Source organism: Bos javanicus, chromosome 6, assembly GCF_032452875.1.
Source record: "Bos javanicus breed banteng chromosome 6, ARS-OSU_banteng_1.0, whole genome shotgun sequence".
Lineage (NCBI taxonomy): Eukaryota > Metazoa > Chordata > Mammalia > Artiodactyla > Bovidae > Bos > Bos javanicus.
Genome location: NC_083873.1, coordinates 60,871,929 through 60,887,267, shown reverse-complemented (window position 1 = coordinate 60,887,267; position 15,339 = coordinate 60,871,929). Strand labels below are relative to the sequence as shown.

The 15,339-nt window shown below is 39.6% G+C and overlaps 1 protein-coding gene and 1 non-coding gene across 28 annotated transcripts in view; one reads left to right on the top strand and one right to left on the bottom strand.

Moving 5' to 3' along the window:
- LIMCH1 (LIM and calponin homology domains 1) overlaps nt 1-15,339 on the bottom strand; it is a 351,821-nt gene that overhangs the window by 25,599 nt on the left and 310,883 nt on the right. For all 27 annotated transcript variants that reach the window (XM_061420003.1, XM_061419994.1, XM_061419997.1 and 24 more), the window contains 3 exons: nt 6,307-6,397; nt 5,024-5,187; nt 2,799-2,904 (listed from right to left, as the gene is read on the bottom strand). In XM_061420003.1, coding sequence (XP_061275987.1) covers nt 2,799-2,904; nt 5,024-5,187; nt 6,307-6,397 — 361 coding nt within the window. The remainder of the gene's footprint in view (nt 1-2,798; nt 2,905-5,023; nt 5,188-6,306; nt 6,398-15,339) is intronic.
- On the top strand, nt 11,009-11,081 carry TRNAG-CCC (transfer RNA glycine (anticodon CCC)). Its single transcript has one exon. It is a non-coding gene; the product is annotated as a tRNA-Gly (tRNA).

Below are 15,339 nucleotides of genomic sequence, written 5' to 3'. Positions count from 1 at the left end.
TTGGGAGACAGTTGAGAAAAGGAAATTGTCATCTTTAAATGCATTTTATGAATGTTTTTGGAGTATTTAAAGACTATTTATGCACTGTGTATGCTGGAGGGAAATCTGTGGAGCGCCACTAGGGCCTCCAGTAGATCTGTGGTAGCCCGTCTGATCAGCCCAGAGACAGAGGACTCAGTGGTGATGGTGGTGACATCATCGTCCTGGGGAGAGAATATCAGGTGTGGCTCCCAGATTCCTGATCCCAATCCGACAGGCTCCTCTGGACTTGATGTGCAGCCTCTGACTAGTCACTTAAATGTGCACTGACTTTTCATATCTGGGCAGAGCCCTATACTTGCCCCCAAATTAAAGACAAATCATGTCTTTTAAGAATACATTGATTAGAGGCCTTTTGCTTCTTGAAAGATACGAAGAAAGAACTTACCAAACAAGTATCACGTTACTTGTACATCTACCAGTGATGTCCTTGGTGCGCAACTGAAACACATACTTCAAGCCTGAGGTTTCCAGAGTATGATCCCTGTGTCTGTGGCATCAGCCTCAGCTTGGGGAACTTGTTAGAAATGCAAATATTGTGGCCCCAGGCCTGACCCGCTGCATCAGACATGGCAGGGGTGCAGCCCAGAGGTCTGTGTTTTAACCAGTCCTAGAGAGGACCCTGTCACACACTCGTGCTTGAAAATCACTGCTTAAGCTATATCTCTATAATACAAACACTGCTCTTTGAAGGAGAGCATTTGAGAAAGGTTTATTCCTGCCTGGCACCTTGCTTTACACTTCCACTCCTATTCAACTGTTCTGCAGCTCCTAGATTATATTATAGCGCTTATTCTGGGCCAGCTATTAAGCTAAATGCTTTTTATCTCTCTCTTTTTTTGTTTATCCTATCTAATTCTTCCAATGGCCCTATGAAGTTTGAACTACTATTTCCAGTTTACAGACGACAGAGATTAGAAAGAACTTAGTGGGGAAGATCACACAGATAAGAACCAGAAGAGACAGGATCTGAATGTGGGCCTTCTGTCTCCAGAGCCTGCAGCTGTACTTACAGTTCCATGAGCCAGACAAGAACTTGGAACATGTATATGACAAATATAATCTCATCTTGAAGAATGATTTTGGAAATGCTCCAGTGCTACTGAATGTTATTTTTTAATCATTCACCTTAGATAAAGCATGAAGTCAAGTCCCTTAATTCAACAGCACATTTTATAAAACTGAAATGCCTTTCAACAGATAATGAGATGGAAAAATACATAAGACAGAAAAATTAATTAATATGGCTTAAAATGTCTATTTCCTCTTTATATTACTTATGTACAAAAAAGTGCTAGAGATAGGGCAGAATTAAAATCTAAATGTGAACAATTCCTGGCCTGGTTGGGAGAATTTATTTTTGTCCATTCCCTTCAGGACAGGAGGGCTGACAAATTTAAATCAAATGCTTTGAAGATAGTATTAAACTTGTTTCTACATTTAGAAGAAGTTAGGGATCATCAGTACTTGTGCCAATTAATTCCCTCCTGAGTACTTCCTATTATGCAGTTAGAGCCTAACTTATTTCCCAGCCATCAACAAAGACTAATGGAAGCCAACGCAGGTTCTGCCAAATAGCTGCCCAGCGTGGAAAAGAAAAGTAACAAATCCCCAGTCACAATGACCTGTACAATCTCTCTTTGCCTGGATCGATAAATCTATAAAATGTACTAGGGAAAGTACATTAAAAAAAAACAAAACAAAACAAGAAATCTTACAGTTTTGCCTCCTGAAGTCTAGCCACTTTCACATCACACCGGTAAAGAGAAAGAACTCACAGCAGTAAAGCCAGTGGTCTTTCTCTTGTGAAGCAGTCCCTACAAATCACGGATCCTCAGGACCCATCCCTCCACTGTTCACATCCTTAAGGCTCCTTTCTAGTGGTGTGGGAACGTGCAGTCCTTACCAAGGTAAAGGGATTCAAGCTGGGCTTCTAAAAAGCAAAGGGGGTGAATTCACAAGTAAATAGGGCCTGAAACCCTGGGGAGTTTGCAGTAGTCACTGTCATTCTAACACCTTCATAGGTCCTAAACACCCAATATTTTTTGAGGCTACCACTCTCCACATTATATAAAATCAAAAGTATTCAAATGTACCAAACAAATGATTTATATTAAGATATATCCTCAGTCTATATATATATATATGTACAATAGGTATATATATATGTGTGTATATATATTATTGGCATAAAGATTTTTGAAAAGATTAAAGTTTTGGTTATGAGTAACACATTTAATCTACGATCATGAATGATTTCTCAGTAATCATCATGCATATCCAGAAACTATTATGGAGTAAGGAAATCTGACTTCCTTCCAAAACCATGGTCAAATTATTGTCAATTGTTGTCAAATTAAATGAGTATTTTTAAGAAGACTAGAGATTAATAATTAACAAATATTGAAGCTGACATGATAAAACTATTAACGTTATTGATTTTTTATCCTGTAATTTAAAAAACATTTTAGAGGCAACACAAACTATTTTCAGGTATTAAACACTTGTGTAGGTCCTACTGCGCCTGGCTGACAAAATGGTCCCAGCAGCTGAGGTTCCTGGTTAAGCCAAACAGAGAATGTAGCCCCAGCTCTCATTCTGATGTTATTGATTCGGCCATCATGGACTCTGGGAAAACCCAATAGCTAAAGGTACATCAACACAAAAAAAGGAATCTGTCTTTATAATAAAGAGTATTTCACTACAAATGGGCCCAGCAGAACATGTAGAACTAAAACAAAACATTTCCTTCTTTTTACCTTGAGAATTGAGATTTGGCAAAGGTGACTGGTTGGTTTCAGGCATTTTGTCTAGAAATGGAAATGTCAGGGTTGCCTCTGGCTCGGGAGATTTTGGCTTTACCACCTGGAACACAGGCAACAGACACAAACATCACAGGTGCTGGCCATTAACACACGCACAGGCGGAATAAAACTTAAAAGCCCAAACATCAAAAGCATAAATAGAAAATGTTGTCCCTTCTCCAAACCCCCTTCATGCTTTCTACCTTAATACAGAGTTCAGTTTCTCATAGAAGTCAAACTACAGCATAAAAATTTGATGATCACTTTGTTTCAAATTTGATGACCACTTTTCTTCAGACTCAGAAGACAACATTCTGTCTTTGAGATTATGCATCACTCTGTCTCATTTTCTCACTGGAATTCACCACAGTTTCGTGGTACTACATAATACTGAATTTGTAATGTCAGGAAGTAAGACGTTCCACATAAGATTTAAAAACTTTTTAAACTATGTTAGTGTTAAATATTAAAGTAGTATTACCTTCTAATGGGCATTATTCTTGAGATGCTACGTAACTTCCCACAAAGTTGTGCAAAGCGCATTAAAGACAGCATACTGTGCGTGTTGACGAAGAAGCATTATTGTAAATAACTGTTATATCAAACAGTGCCACAGGGACATTGCCCTTAAGGCATTTTTGAAGCAGTTTAGCCCACATAACCTTATGGTAAATAGTTTCAAAATTACAGGCTTAAAAAACTTTTATGTTTGGTTTGTAAAAATAGATGTTTCTGGTTATTGCTATTGAATGGCCTTTGGTATAACACCTCCTTCCGATTTGTTGCTTCTAATCAACTGATTGCTGACTGAACAGATAACCAAACTGACAACTAATATTAAGAGTCAGAGATCGGCATGAGAAGCGTGGCTGTGTCAGTTTACGTCCTTCCAGCTCTTACAGGACCTTCTCTGATTCATTGGCTGGTGGCCTTGAAGAGACTAATTTGATGGCCAGTGGGTCAATGAGGTTTTAGAGCACTTGTTTCATCATAAGCTTATCTCTTGTTTGGTCCTCAGGATGATTCAATGTCTAGAATTTCTTCTCAGTAGGATTTTATTTTTCTTGATGACTCTAATATATTCAACCCTAGTGGAATCCTGAGGAAAATACAGTGAGTCATTCTGTATTATTGGAGGTCAAGCAGGTGTCCAAATGAACTTCAGCGTTAAACATGCAGCAAAACTCAAGACCGAGACTTACCAAAGTTGACAACCCTCAAATCTTAACCTCATACCATTTTCCCCATAGTGGAGTCTTGACAGAAACCTGTGTCAGATAATGCCTGACTGTAAGTGAAACAGTTAACCATCAGCAGAAATGCTCAAAATAACCACTATGTAAAAGCTCAGCCTGTGTGCACTGATACTTGGATTTATAAAAGCAACACTCTCAAAGGAAGTCAGAAAATAAAAGCTGCTGCAACCACTGTCATCCTCTTGCCTTCTTTCTCTAAAAGATAACCATGCAATAGGGAAAGGAGAAATTCACACGGTGTGAAAAGCATTGGGTCCAAAGACCATTATGCCATTTGCTAATCAACTAGCTGAAATTCTTAAGCTGGGGTCCACAGAGAAGAATTCATGTGATTACATGTACTTTGTACCACTTGATACCAAGGAAAACTTGGTAATCCTGTTCATTTTATGGTTTAAACAATATTATTCTGAGAACACTGTTTGCAGATAGACAAAGGGTCCATGGTGCGTGTATGTACACACACACAGAGTTAAGAACCCTTGAAAACAATTTTTTCATAGTCCTTATAGAAGGGACTCGAGCGCTCCTTTGCGCCTTCTGCCAAGTGAGGACACAGCAAAAGGATGGCCGCCTATGAACCGGGAAGTGGATTCTTACCAGACACCAAATCCACGGGTGCCTTGGTCTCGGATCTCCCAGCTCTAGAACTGAGAGAAAAATTTCTGTTGTTTATAAGCCACCCAGACTATGGGTTTCTGTTATAGCAGCCCAAATGGACTATACAGACACCTTTCTACATACACTTATTTTTTTTCCCAATGAACATGTATTATATTTGCTTTAGGAAAGTATACATTTTAAAGATAGGAAAAAAGATCAGGAGAGAAATTAAACCTTCATTGTGAAGTGGTGCCGCGGCAGCAGCCGGCAGCAGCGTGAAGCCGCGAGAACTGCGGGCGTAACGACTTCAGTCCACCTCACCTTTTGTGACAGCACCAGCTCCACCTTCCCACTCATTTCATTTTCTGGCTTCTTCTGCTCTTTCTCTTCTGGCACCTCATTCTTCAGCTGAGGGCTGGGTGAAAGCGCCACAAAGGCCACGGTTGGGCTGGATCTGGTCACAGTTGTTGTAAAAAGCTGTGGCTCTGAAATGGAGTTACGTTCAGAAATGTAAAGGAGATTAAAGCTGCATAAAGGCTCGGTTCTGCCATACCACAAAGCACACTGAATACATGTCTTGTCCTGGGCAACCTGGAGTTGGATCACAGTGCGGTAAGAGGCACAGAAGAGCCTCAGATGCTGGGATTCTCTAGGCTTTTTCATGGTATTGTTTAAAAAGTCAAGCAACATATATCAAAGAATACCACTATGAAAATCTAAGTTCTGAATAAGAGTCCCAGTTTACATATGAATAACAATACATGAAACAAAATGCTGACACAGAATATTAAGAGGTGGGTTGGATGGGAGAACATTTACAGATAATTTCTATCTAAATTTCTATCCAAATGAATGGCAACCTGACTCCTCCTTCTGTATTTCAGTACTCCTTTTTAACACCAAGTTTTCGTAACTGGAATGTGTTAAAGATTGTGCAGTTTATATAATGCAATGAAAATTGTGTTCTTGAATATATAAAGTGGGTGAAAAAGTCACCATCTGAAGGGGCATATTGAAGTGTGGAGGTACAGTCTAGTTTGCAAAAGTATATGCTAAAATGTTTAGTAATGACATTTCATTTAAGATGCTGCTTAAAAATAATTTGGTATTAAAAGAGGGTGAGAAGTTTTCATATTTTATCAGAAGAAAAATGTGTTTAAAATATTGAGAAATACTGCTTTAGGAAGAGTGAGTCTCTTTTTGAACTTACGATTCATATTTGCCACATTACCTTATTCTTTCAAATTATTCACCAGTTTTGCTGTTTCAGGATCTATTTTTATGATATATTTAAAATCTGTCGTATCTATTGCTATTACTGTGTTAAATATAACATTCAGTTTTTAGCATTACTTATTTTGAGAAATATAATCTCTTTGTAATGATGGAGATAAACTTTCAAAAATAAAATAAGGAAGCAAAGACACTCAAAGCCTTGCTTTTTTACAAGATAAATCATATGATCAGAATTTCCCCCAGGACGCCACTAGGTGACAGCACAACCACACCAGTTAGAGACTCGCCTCATTCATTGCCTTTCTTATTTTCAATATAGTTTAAGAGTTACAATTGATCTTTAAAACTAGTCTGTTATAGAAACAAACCTGATGGGGCAACTTCTGTATTCCCTTTTTCTGCTTCTTCACCATCATTTTCATCTTCTCGACTGTTCGCTTCAGTTTCTTCAGTGGTGGCCTAAAAGAAAGATTTTCCCACCTTGAATATCCCTTTGAAGGTTCTAAAACGTGAAGGATTCCTTTCTGTTTTTTCAAGTAGTAATTTTCAGGCCAACAAGGCAGGCTGCCTGTATGAATCCAGTCTCTTCTATTCCCAAGGCAGCTTCAGGTGAAAGGCTGGTTTTGTCAGGAGACATTCCGCAAAGGAGAAGAGCAGTGCTGAAGCAGCAGCACCTCGTGCAGGCGCACCCCCCCACTACTCCAGCCTCCTCTGACTGCCTCCAATGCACATCCCCACTTCTTCCTTCCTTTCACCACCGAATTCTCAAAATCGTGGATTCCACCCACTCGCTCCCAAATGCCTTTAAAGTTGGCTTAGGGTCATATCACCAGTGAAAAAAACATATTTCAAGGTTGCAATTAACCTCTCAGTAGCTTGCCTTCAGCACAGACACCAGTGGCACTTAGCATTGTGCATTTTATTCCCAGAGTCCTCTCCCTTCCTGGGCTCTCAACGACTCTCTGTTACCTAAGTTCTGATCCCCATTCTCTCTCCCCTTCCTTCTCTTCCTCCCTTCCTCCTCCTCTTTTACTGGTTATTCCTTTTCTTCTCATTCAAATATGGGTCATTCCTAAAAACTTCAACTATTTTTCTCCATCAGGATCACCTTCAAATGCATCCAATTTTCCCATGAATTCATCACGGCATTCTCTACCCATTTATGACTTGTACTTTTATCTCCAGTCCCGAGCGTCCAATAGAGCTTCAGTTCAGATGAGCTGACCATCAGCATCATGGTAAATGATGCTCCTCCTCCAAATCTGATACTTTCTGTTTATGGCATTTGTTTTCCCCAACATACAAACTAAACTTTGAAGTGTTTCTTGACTCATACCTCAAGAGGGTCCACCTTCTGTCAAGTCTAACACAACAGCCTTCATGTGCATCTCTTTCTGTTTCTACAACCAGGCCCCAAGGTTAGCCTTTCCTTCCTTGTTCTTCCACTAAGGTGACTCTGATTTGTTGTCTAACCACCTGGCACATCACCGTGATGCTCCTCTCCCTCATTAGTCCCTCAATTGTATCAGTTTTATGCTTGATGGAATTAATAACATTAAAAGAATGGGAAACAACCTAAATGACCAACAGTTGGCAAATGGTTGAATGAGTTACTGTATATCCGTAAAAGGAAACACCGTGCAGTTGTAAAAGTGCTGAGCAATAGTTAATGATACGTGAAAACACTATCTAACGTTAAGTTAAAAAAATGTGACGTGTACATATAGTATGGTGCCTACATATATAAGATTTTATATATGCTATGTGTATGCGCAAACATACTTGCTAATAAGCATATGAAAATTATATAAAAAGTAAGGAAATACACTAAAATGTTCATAGTGATTATCTTTAATGTTCTTAAATTTTGGATGACTTTTTCTTCTTTTAAAATGTATTGTCTGTATTCCAAAGTGTTCCATGATTACTGTTATATACTGCTTCTGTAATGAGAAAACAAAATCAGTGTAACTTTAAAGTACCTTCAGTTGGAAGCCAGTTGACTCTAGAGTGAATTCCAAAATTCCCCCAGTGATATTACAATAAATGAAAAATAAATAAAAGTCTGAATTAAATGTGGGCTAGAATATCTGTCAATAACCAAAGAGAATAAGTTAAAGACTACGGTGCTTTTTAGTAACAGTGTCTTATTGTAAAGGGCTAAAGTTCAGTTTTACAAATTTCAAGAGGTTTTTAAGATAAAGAATAAAACTGGTTTCAGAAAAGGCATTATTAAATACTTCGTAAAATATGGCTATGGGTTCTCAAAAACCTATGAATTTATTGGTCTCTCACAAGTATACATATTTTACTCATAAATCCAAGTTTTTCTTTCAAGATACAAAAATGAAAGCCCTTTAAAGTTAATGCTTTGGTGGAAAGTGTTACTTAATTCTTTAAAAATAAAGAAAATTTATGCAAAGATGTAAGAATGGTTCAACATATGCAAGTTGATAAATGTGTATACCATGTTAATACAATGAAGATAAAAATCATATGATCATCTCAAAAGAAAAAGCACTTGACAAAATTCAACATCCTTTCATGATAAAAACTCTCAACAAATTAGGTATAGAAGAATGCTGTTTAGTTGCTCAGTTTATGTCTGACTTTTATGACCCCATGGACTGTAGCCTGCCAGACTCTTCTGTCCATAGGATATTTCAGGTAAGAATACTAGAGTGCATTGCCATTTCCTTCTCCAGAGGATCTTACAGACCCAGGGATCAAACCTGCCTCTCTTGCACTGTAGGCAGATTCTTTACCACTGAGCCACCAGGGAAGCCCATAGAAGGATGTACCTCAACACAATAAAGGCCATAACTCACAAGCTCATAACTTACATCATACTTAATGGAAAAAAGCTGAAAGCTTTTCCTCTATGATCAGAGCAAGCCAAGGCTGCCCACTCTCACCACTTCTATTCAACACAGTACTGGAAGATCTAGCCAGAACAACTAGGCAAGAAAAAGAAATAAAAGGCATGCAAATTGGAAATGAAGAAGTAAAATTGTTCCTGTTTGCAGATGAAATGATCCTGTATACCGAAAACCCTAAAGACTTCCCCGCTCCCTCAGAATGTTAAAACTAAAAATGAAGTCAATAAAGGGGCAGGACACAAAATCAATACAGAACTATACAAAAATTAAATTTTAAAAAATCCTACTTACAATAGCATCAAAAAAATAAAATATTTAGGAATAAACTTAACCAAAAGGTAGAAAATATGTGTGCTGAAAATGATAAAACATTGATAAAAGAAATTGAAGACACAAATAAATGGAAAATTTTCTTGTATTCATCAATTGGAAGAAATAATAATTGTTAAAATATCCACATTACCCAAAGCAATCTATAGATTTAATGCAATCTCTATCAAAATTCTAACAGAGTTTTGCATTTCTGTATTTTTCACAGAAATAGGAAAGAACAACTATAAAATTCATATGGAAATATGAAGGACCCAAAATAGCTAAAGCAATCTTGAATAAGAAGAAGAAAGCTGGAAGCATCACACATCTTGATTTCAAACTATATTACCAAGCTACATCAATCAAAACAGTTTGGTACTGGCCCAAAAGCAGACACATAGATCAATGGAATAGAACAGAGAGCCCAGAAATCAACCCACTCTTTTACAGTCAACTCTTTTTTGACAGAGACACCAAGAAAACAAAATGGGGAAAGAACAGTCTTTTCAATAAATGGTGTTGGAAACACTGGATATTGACATGCCAAAGAATGAAATTTTACGCCATACGCCAAAATCAATGTCTAAATGGATTAAAGACTTAAAAGTAAGACCTGAAGCCACAAAACTCCTAGAAGAAAACAGGGGCAAACCTCCCTGGAACTGGTGTTGGCAATGATTTTTTAGATTTGACACCAAAAGCTCAGGCAATAAAAGCAAAAATAAAAAGTGGGACTACATCAAACTAAAACATTTCTGCACAGCAAAGGAAAGAATAAAATGAAAGGTCAATCTATAGAATGGAAGAAAATATTTACTAATCTTACATCCAATAGAGGATTGATATCCAAAATATATATGGAACTCTAACAACTCAACAGCATCCCCCCAACAATAACCCAATTTAAGAAATAGGAAAAGGACCTGAATGACAGTTTTTCAAAGATATACAAATGGCCAACTGAAGTCAGGTATATGAAAAGATGCTCAGCTTCACTAATCATCAAGTCCAAACCACAGTAAGACATCACCTCACACCTATTAGGGATCATTACTATCAAAAAAGTCAAAAGATGAAAAGTGTTGTTGAGAATGTGCAGTAAAGAGAACCACTGTGCACTGATGGTGGGCATGGAAATTGGTACAGCCATTATGGAAAACATTGCGGGGGGGTGCTTTCAAAAGTAAAAACAGAACGATCCTATGATTCAGCAATTTTACTTCTGGGTAAAGTAAGGGTACCCAAAGGAAATGAAATCAGTATCTCAAAGATATATCCTATTCCCATGTTCACTGCAGCATTATTGACAATAATCAAGATATGGAAACAATCAAGTGTAGATGGATAAATAGATAAAGAAAGCATGAGTGTCTATATATATTATTCATATATTCAGATATATAAATATGAAATTATACACACATACAGTTTGTATATGTACACAAATACTAATATTATACACACATATATAGTGGGACATTATTGAGCCTTAAAAAAGAAGAAAATCCTGCCATTTGTGACAATATGGATGAACCTGGAGAACATTATGCTGAATGAAATAAGCCAGGCACAGAAAGACAAATATTGCATGATGTCAGTTATATGAGGAATCTAAAAAATTAGATGTATCTTACATCAATAAGACATATCCTGACTTAGAGATGCTCCAATGTGGCAAATATGCCCCTTGGAATCAATGAAATAAGATAATCCATGAAGACCTTTAGATACAATTTGTGATGCTATGATGCAAAGGAGACAAAGTCCTCAAGCACTTCTTCACTAAGGGTTATTTTACTAGCACACCTTACCCCAGTAATATTTTACTTATGCATGACTAACGCAGAACTTCGCCTTTCAAGAATGCTTACGTGGGAATTCCCTGGTGATCCAGTGGCTAAGACTCTGCACTCCCAATGCAGGGGGCCCAGGTTCAACCCCTGGTCAGGGAACTAGATTCCACCCACATGCTGCAAATAAGAGTTCACATGCTGCAGTGAAGATCAAACATCCTGCATGCCACAACTAAGACCCCATGCAGCCCAGTAAATAAATAAATGTATAAAAAAGGATGCTCACACTTCTGGATGCAATTCTACGTGGCTTAACACTCAAATACTGAACTCTCAGATGACCCGGTTTATCTTCCCTTAAAATGGTGCTTTAAAGATTCCACACTTGTCACTGTAGCCACAATCAATATTTACTGGATTTTCCAGGTGTCAGCACTTGACATGGATTATCTTCTTTGGTCCTCAGAGCAAGCTTATAGAGTATCTACAAGTATGATTCCCTTTATACAGGTGAGGAAGCTAAGGCCCAGAAGGCAAAGTGACTTCCCTGGAGTCACTCAGCTAGTAGGCAGGGGAGGTGGGAACCCTGCCCTGTGCTGGCCACCTCGATTCTCCGTCATCTGGGCTTGGAGTCACACCCACATCCAAGTTGTCCCCAGTATTTAGCGGATTCAATCCCTAGGTCGGGAAGATCCCCTGGAGGAGGGCATGGCAGCCTACTCCAGTATTCTTGCCTGGAGAATCCCACGGACAGAGGAGCCTGGCGGGCTACAATCCATAGGGTCGCACAGTGTCAGACATAACTGAAGTGACTTCGCACACTTGCACATTAAAAGGTTTTGAGCCATAAGGAGCAATCCAGAACCTGAGAGTCTCAAGTTTATTGCTGAAATGATTCAAACTGCCTTTTCCACATCTTTTCCTTCTCATCCATCCTACCTCGTTCTTTTCATTGTGCCTCTCGCCCATTTATTATGCAAAAGATGAGAACTCTCTGGAACCTCTCAGAAAAGGGGGCCAGTTTAGCCAACTCTCCACTTCCCAGGGTGGCTTGAGACTGAACCACTCCCAGCCATCACCTTGTCTCAGGGTTTTTCATTCAGTCCAGGTTCTGAGGGGGGCAGGGCCCAGTACAGTATCTGGCACACAGCAGACATGCCATCCATGTCAGGGAAGCACATGTTAGATGCATTATTTATGGGATTTATACTCTCAAGCTTGGTTTAAATGCATATTAGTCATAAAAATCAGGCTGTTACTAACAAAATACTCAGGATAAATTAAGAGAAAAAGCAAACTGCAGCACATTTTGAACTATAAGCCCCACAAAATATTTTATATACACTGAGAAAAAGAGGAGAAAGACATATTTTTGAAGAACCTTAATTTCTGAGTGGCTGGAGTAATAGGTAGTTTATATTTTCTTTACAGTTTTCCAAATTCTGCAATATATACATTATATATATATACATGTAGACAGACTATAGGTACTCCAGATGGGTTAGTCTTTCAGTTGTGTCCGATTCTTTGTGAACACATGGACTGTAGCTCGCCAGGCTCCTCTGTCCATGGAATTCTCCAGGCAAGAATACTGAAGTGGGTTGCCATTTCCTTCTCCAGGGGATCTTCCTGATCCTGGGAACAAATCCGGGTCTCTTGCCTTACAGGCAGATTCTTTACGGCCTAAGCCACCAGGGAAGTCCTGGGTACTGAAGGGAGATCTCCAGAGCCAGTTTAACTCCTGCCAGGATACTCCATCCTAAAGGCTTGTTAATGTTGTACTCACATCATTACTTCAAAGGAAATGAGTTCAAAATTGACAGTTTTAACCAGTGCTGATAGACTCAGACTTGCCCGAAACACACCCGCCTCGCTGCAAACTGTGTTTTACGACCCACGCTTCCCTTTGGTTCCAGCTGAACAGAGGAGAAGCCTTCCCTTCTCCAATCGGTAAAACTGTCTCAAGGATGAAAACAAGTAAATAAAAACAGATTCCCTGGACACGAATGAATGAGAGCACAGAAAGGTTGCAGGAGCCTAAGCCAGGAGTTGGCTTCCCCTTGACTGAGAACACCATCCAAGCTGGCTCTGGTGTCAGACGGAGCCCTGCGGCCATGGGTGGGAGGTGGCAGTTTCCTGGCTTGAGAGGGACATGGTCTGGCCACAGATTTACCTGACATCAGACTGCTTGTTTTAACAAGAAGCTTACTGGGGGACCAGCCCAGACAGCGGCTCTGTGGAACGAACTGGAAATACAAAGCAGGGGAGGAAGGATGGTCCTGAAACCCAGGGCTTGCGTGGTCCTCCTCCTAGGACGGAAGAGGTGCCAGAGCTTGGAACAACCATGCATCCTCTCTGTGTCAGAAGACGCGACGTCCGAGGTGGTCCCTCCCTGAGCTACTATTCAGTGACTCTGATGGATTTCCCGGCTCCAGTCTTGAATAATTTATCTGGACACAAGCCTGGAAAACCAGTTTATTTATGTCTTGGCACCAGGGCCCAGGTGCCACATATGCCACGCACGGTTTTCCCCTTTTGCTTTTATGTTACCAAAGATCTATTTTCCCTGGACTAAAGAAGATCTACATGGAGAATCAGCCTTTCCATTTGTTAAGCTTTTTCTTTTTGCTTTAAACATTCCAGACCAAAAATTATCCAGGTCAGATGGGCTAGGTTTGATTTTTTTTTTTTAATTTTCCCTAATGTATACTTTCTTGAAGCCTGGAAACACTCCTACACCCTAATAACTTTAATGACTTAAAAAGAGCATTAAATCTAATGCTCTTGCAACTACTTCTAGATGGAGAAAAACAGCTTCTGGAGAAATGTTTGTGACATTTGACATCTAAAAGGAATCTGCAGTTGGTCACTGTTTAAGGAAAACAGCACCTACTCAAATGCCTTCACCCTGCTCTCACTGCAAAATGAAACGTTTCAAGAAAGATCTGATTGTTTTCCTGGATCAGAAAACAGTAGTCAAGTACTGAATTTTCCAGAAGAAGGCCAAGAGCTTTGTCACGGTGGAAATAACAGATCTATCTCGTTTCTTAGTTTGAGAAACCCAGATGAAGTCGTTTAGATACCTGAGAGCTGAGGCTGGCAGTTGGTCCACGAGGCAGAACTGCCACAAATCTGGTGGGAGGGTGCCCGCCTGTGGGGAGGGTGTGCAGGACGTTGGTTGGGATGAGCTGTCAAGAGGGTGCTGACATGGTGGGAGTCCTGGGAGTCTCGGTGGCAGAGGAAGCCCGACTTGGGAAACAGTGAATAACAGGAGAAGCAAAAAAGAGCTGCAGGAAGAAGCCAGTGAACACCTGCCAAGGCAATCGTCTTTTGGAAAAAGCTGTTCAGGTCTGCAAGTCTCCTAGAGAATTACAGCTGAAGCTACTGGCGGGCTGAGTTGGAAGCCGACAAGGAACTCGCCTCCTGTGTTTGAAATTCACATCTGTTTAAGATGGTGATTTTGATGACTTGACTTTAGCCTGAAAAACTTTGTACCTATCACCCTTCCAGGCTTATGAAAAATATATGGTAACTTTCTTTCTCCCATTTGTTGAATGACAATGTTAAAACTAACTTAAGGGCACCTCTGTGAGTCATTGCGGCATCATGTTAAGTGCCCTATACACATGAATTCTCATCATAACCATCAGATGCCTATACTATTACCATCCTTATTTTAAATACAAACCGAGGTTCAGATGGGGTTTGAGCTTTGACTTAGTGCATGGGGTACTTAAGGTATTTGAAGAAAGGGTCATTTCTGGCACCATCAAGGCACAAAGAGGTTCAATTATAAGTATAATTCACAATGGATCAAGAAAACACTGAACTGTCTTTAAGGGAGACATAGAACATCTTTTGAGACATTTCTCTATAAGACCTTAGATTAGACGATCTTCCAAATTCTTTTCCAGTCCTGGATTCTAAGAGTCTAGTATTCATGCTATGATATGATTTTCCTAGAGAAGCCAGGGTTTTTAAATTCAAAAAATAAAGTGAGAGTCAGATTTCCATTGGGAAATATCTCAGGGATAACTGGGAGGGCTCATGGGAGCCCCAACCTCTCTGGTTGCATGTACAGCACCTAGTCACTTTCATCAGCTCTTCGCCCTGTGATCCCTCTGTGGTCCTCTTATGGAGGACCATGCTGTCCATGCCTTTGCTTCTGCTTGTCCCAATATGGAGGGCAGCTTGTTTCCCTCCTCAACTCCAATCCAAATCCCACCAATTTCAAAATCAAAGTCTCATATGAAACCTTCCCAGCTAGACTAACCCTGACCAATAATGATCTTACTTTTTCTCTGCCACCTTACATCCCTCTAGTCTTCTCTCCCTATTGTTGTTGTTGTATCCCTATCATCTAGCACTTCATTAAATATTATCTTCTATACTTTGGGGGCAGGAGGAGAAGGGGATG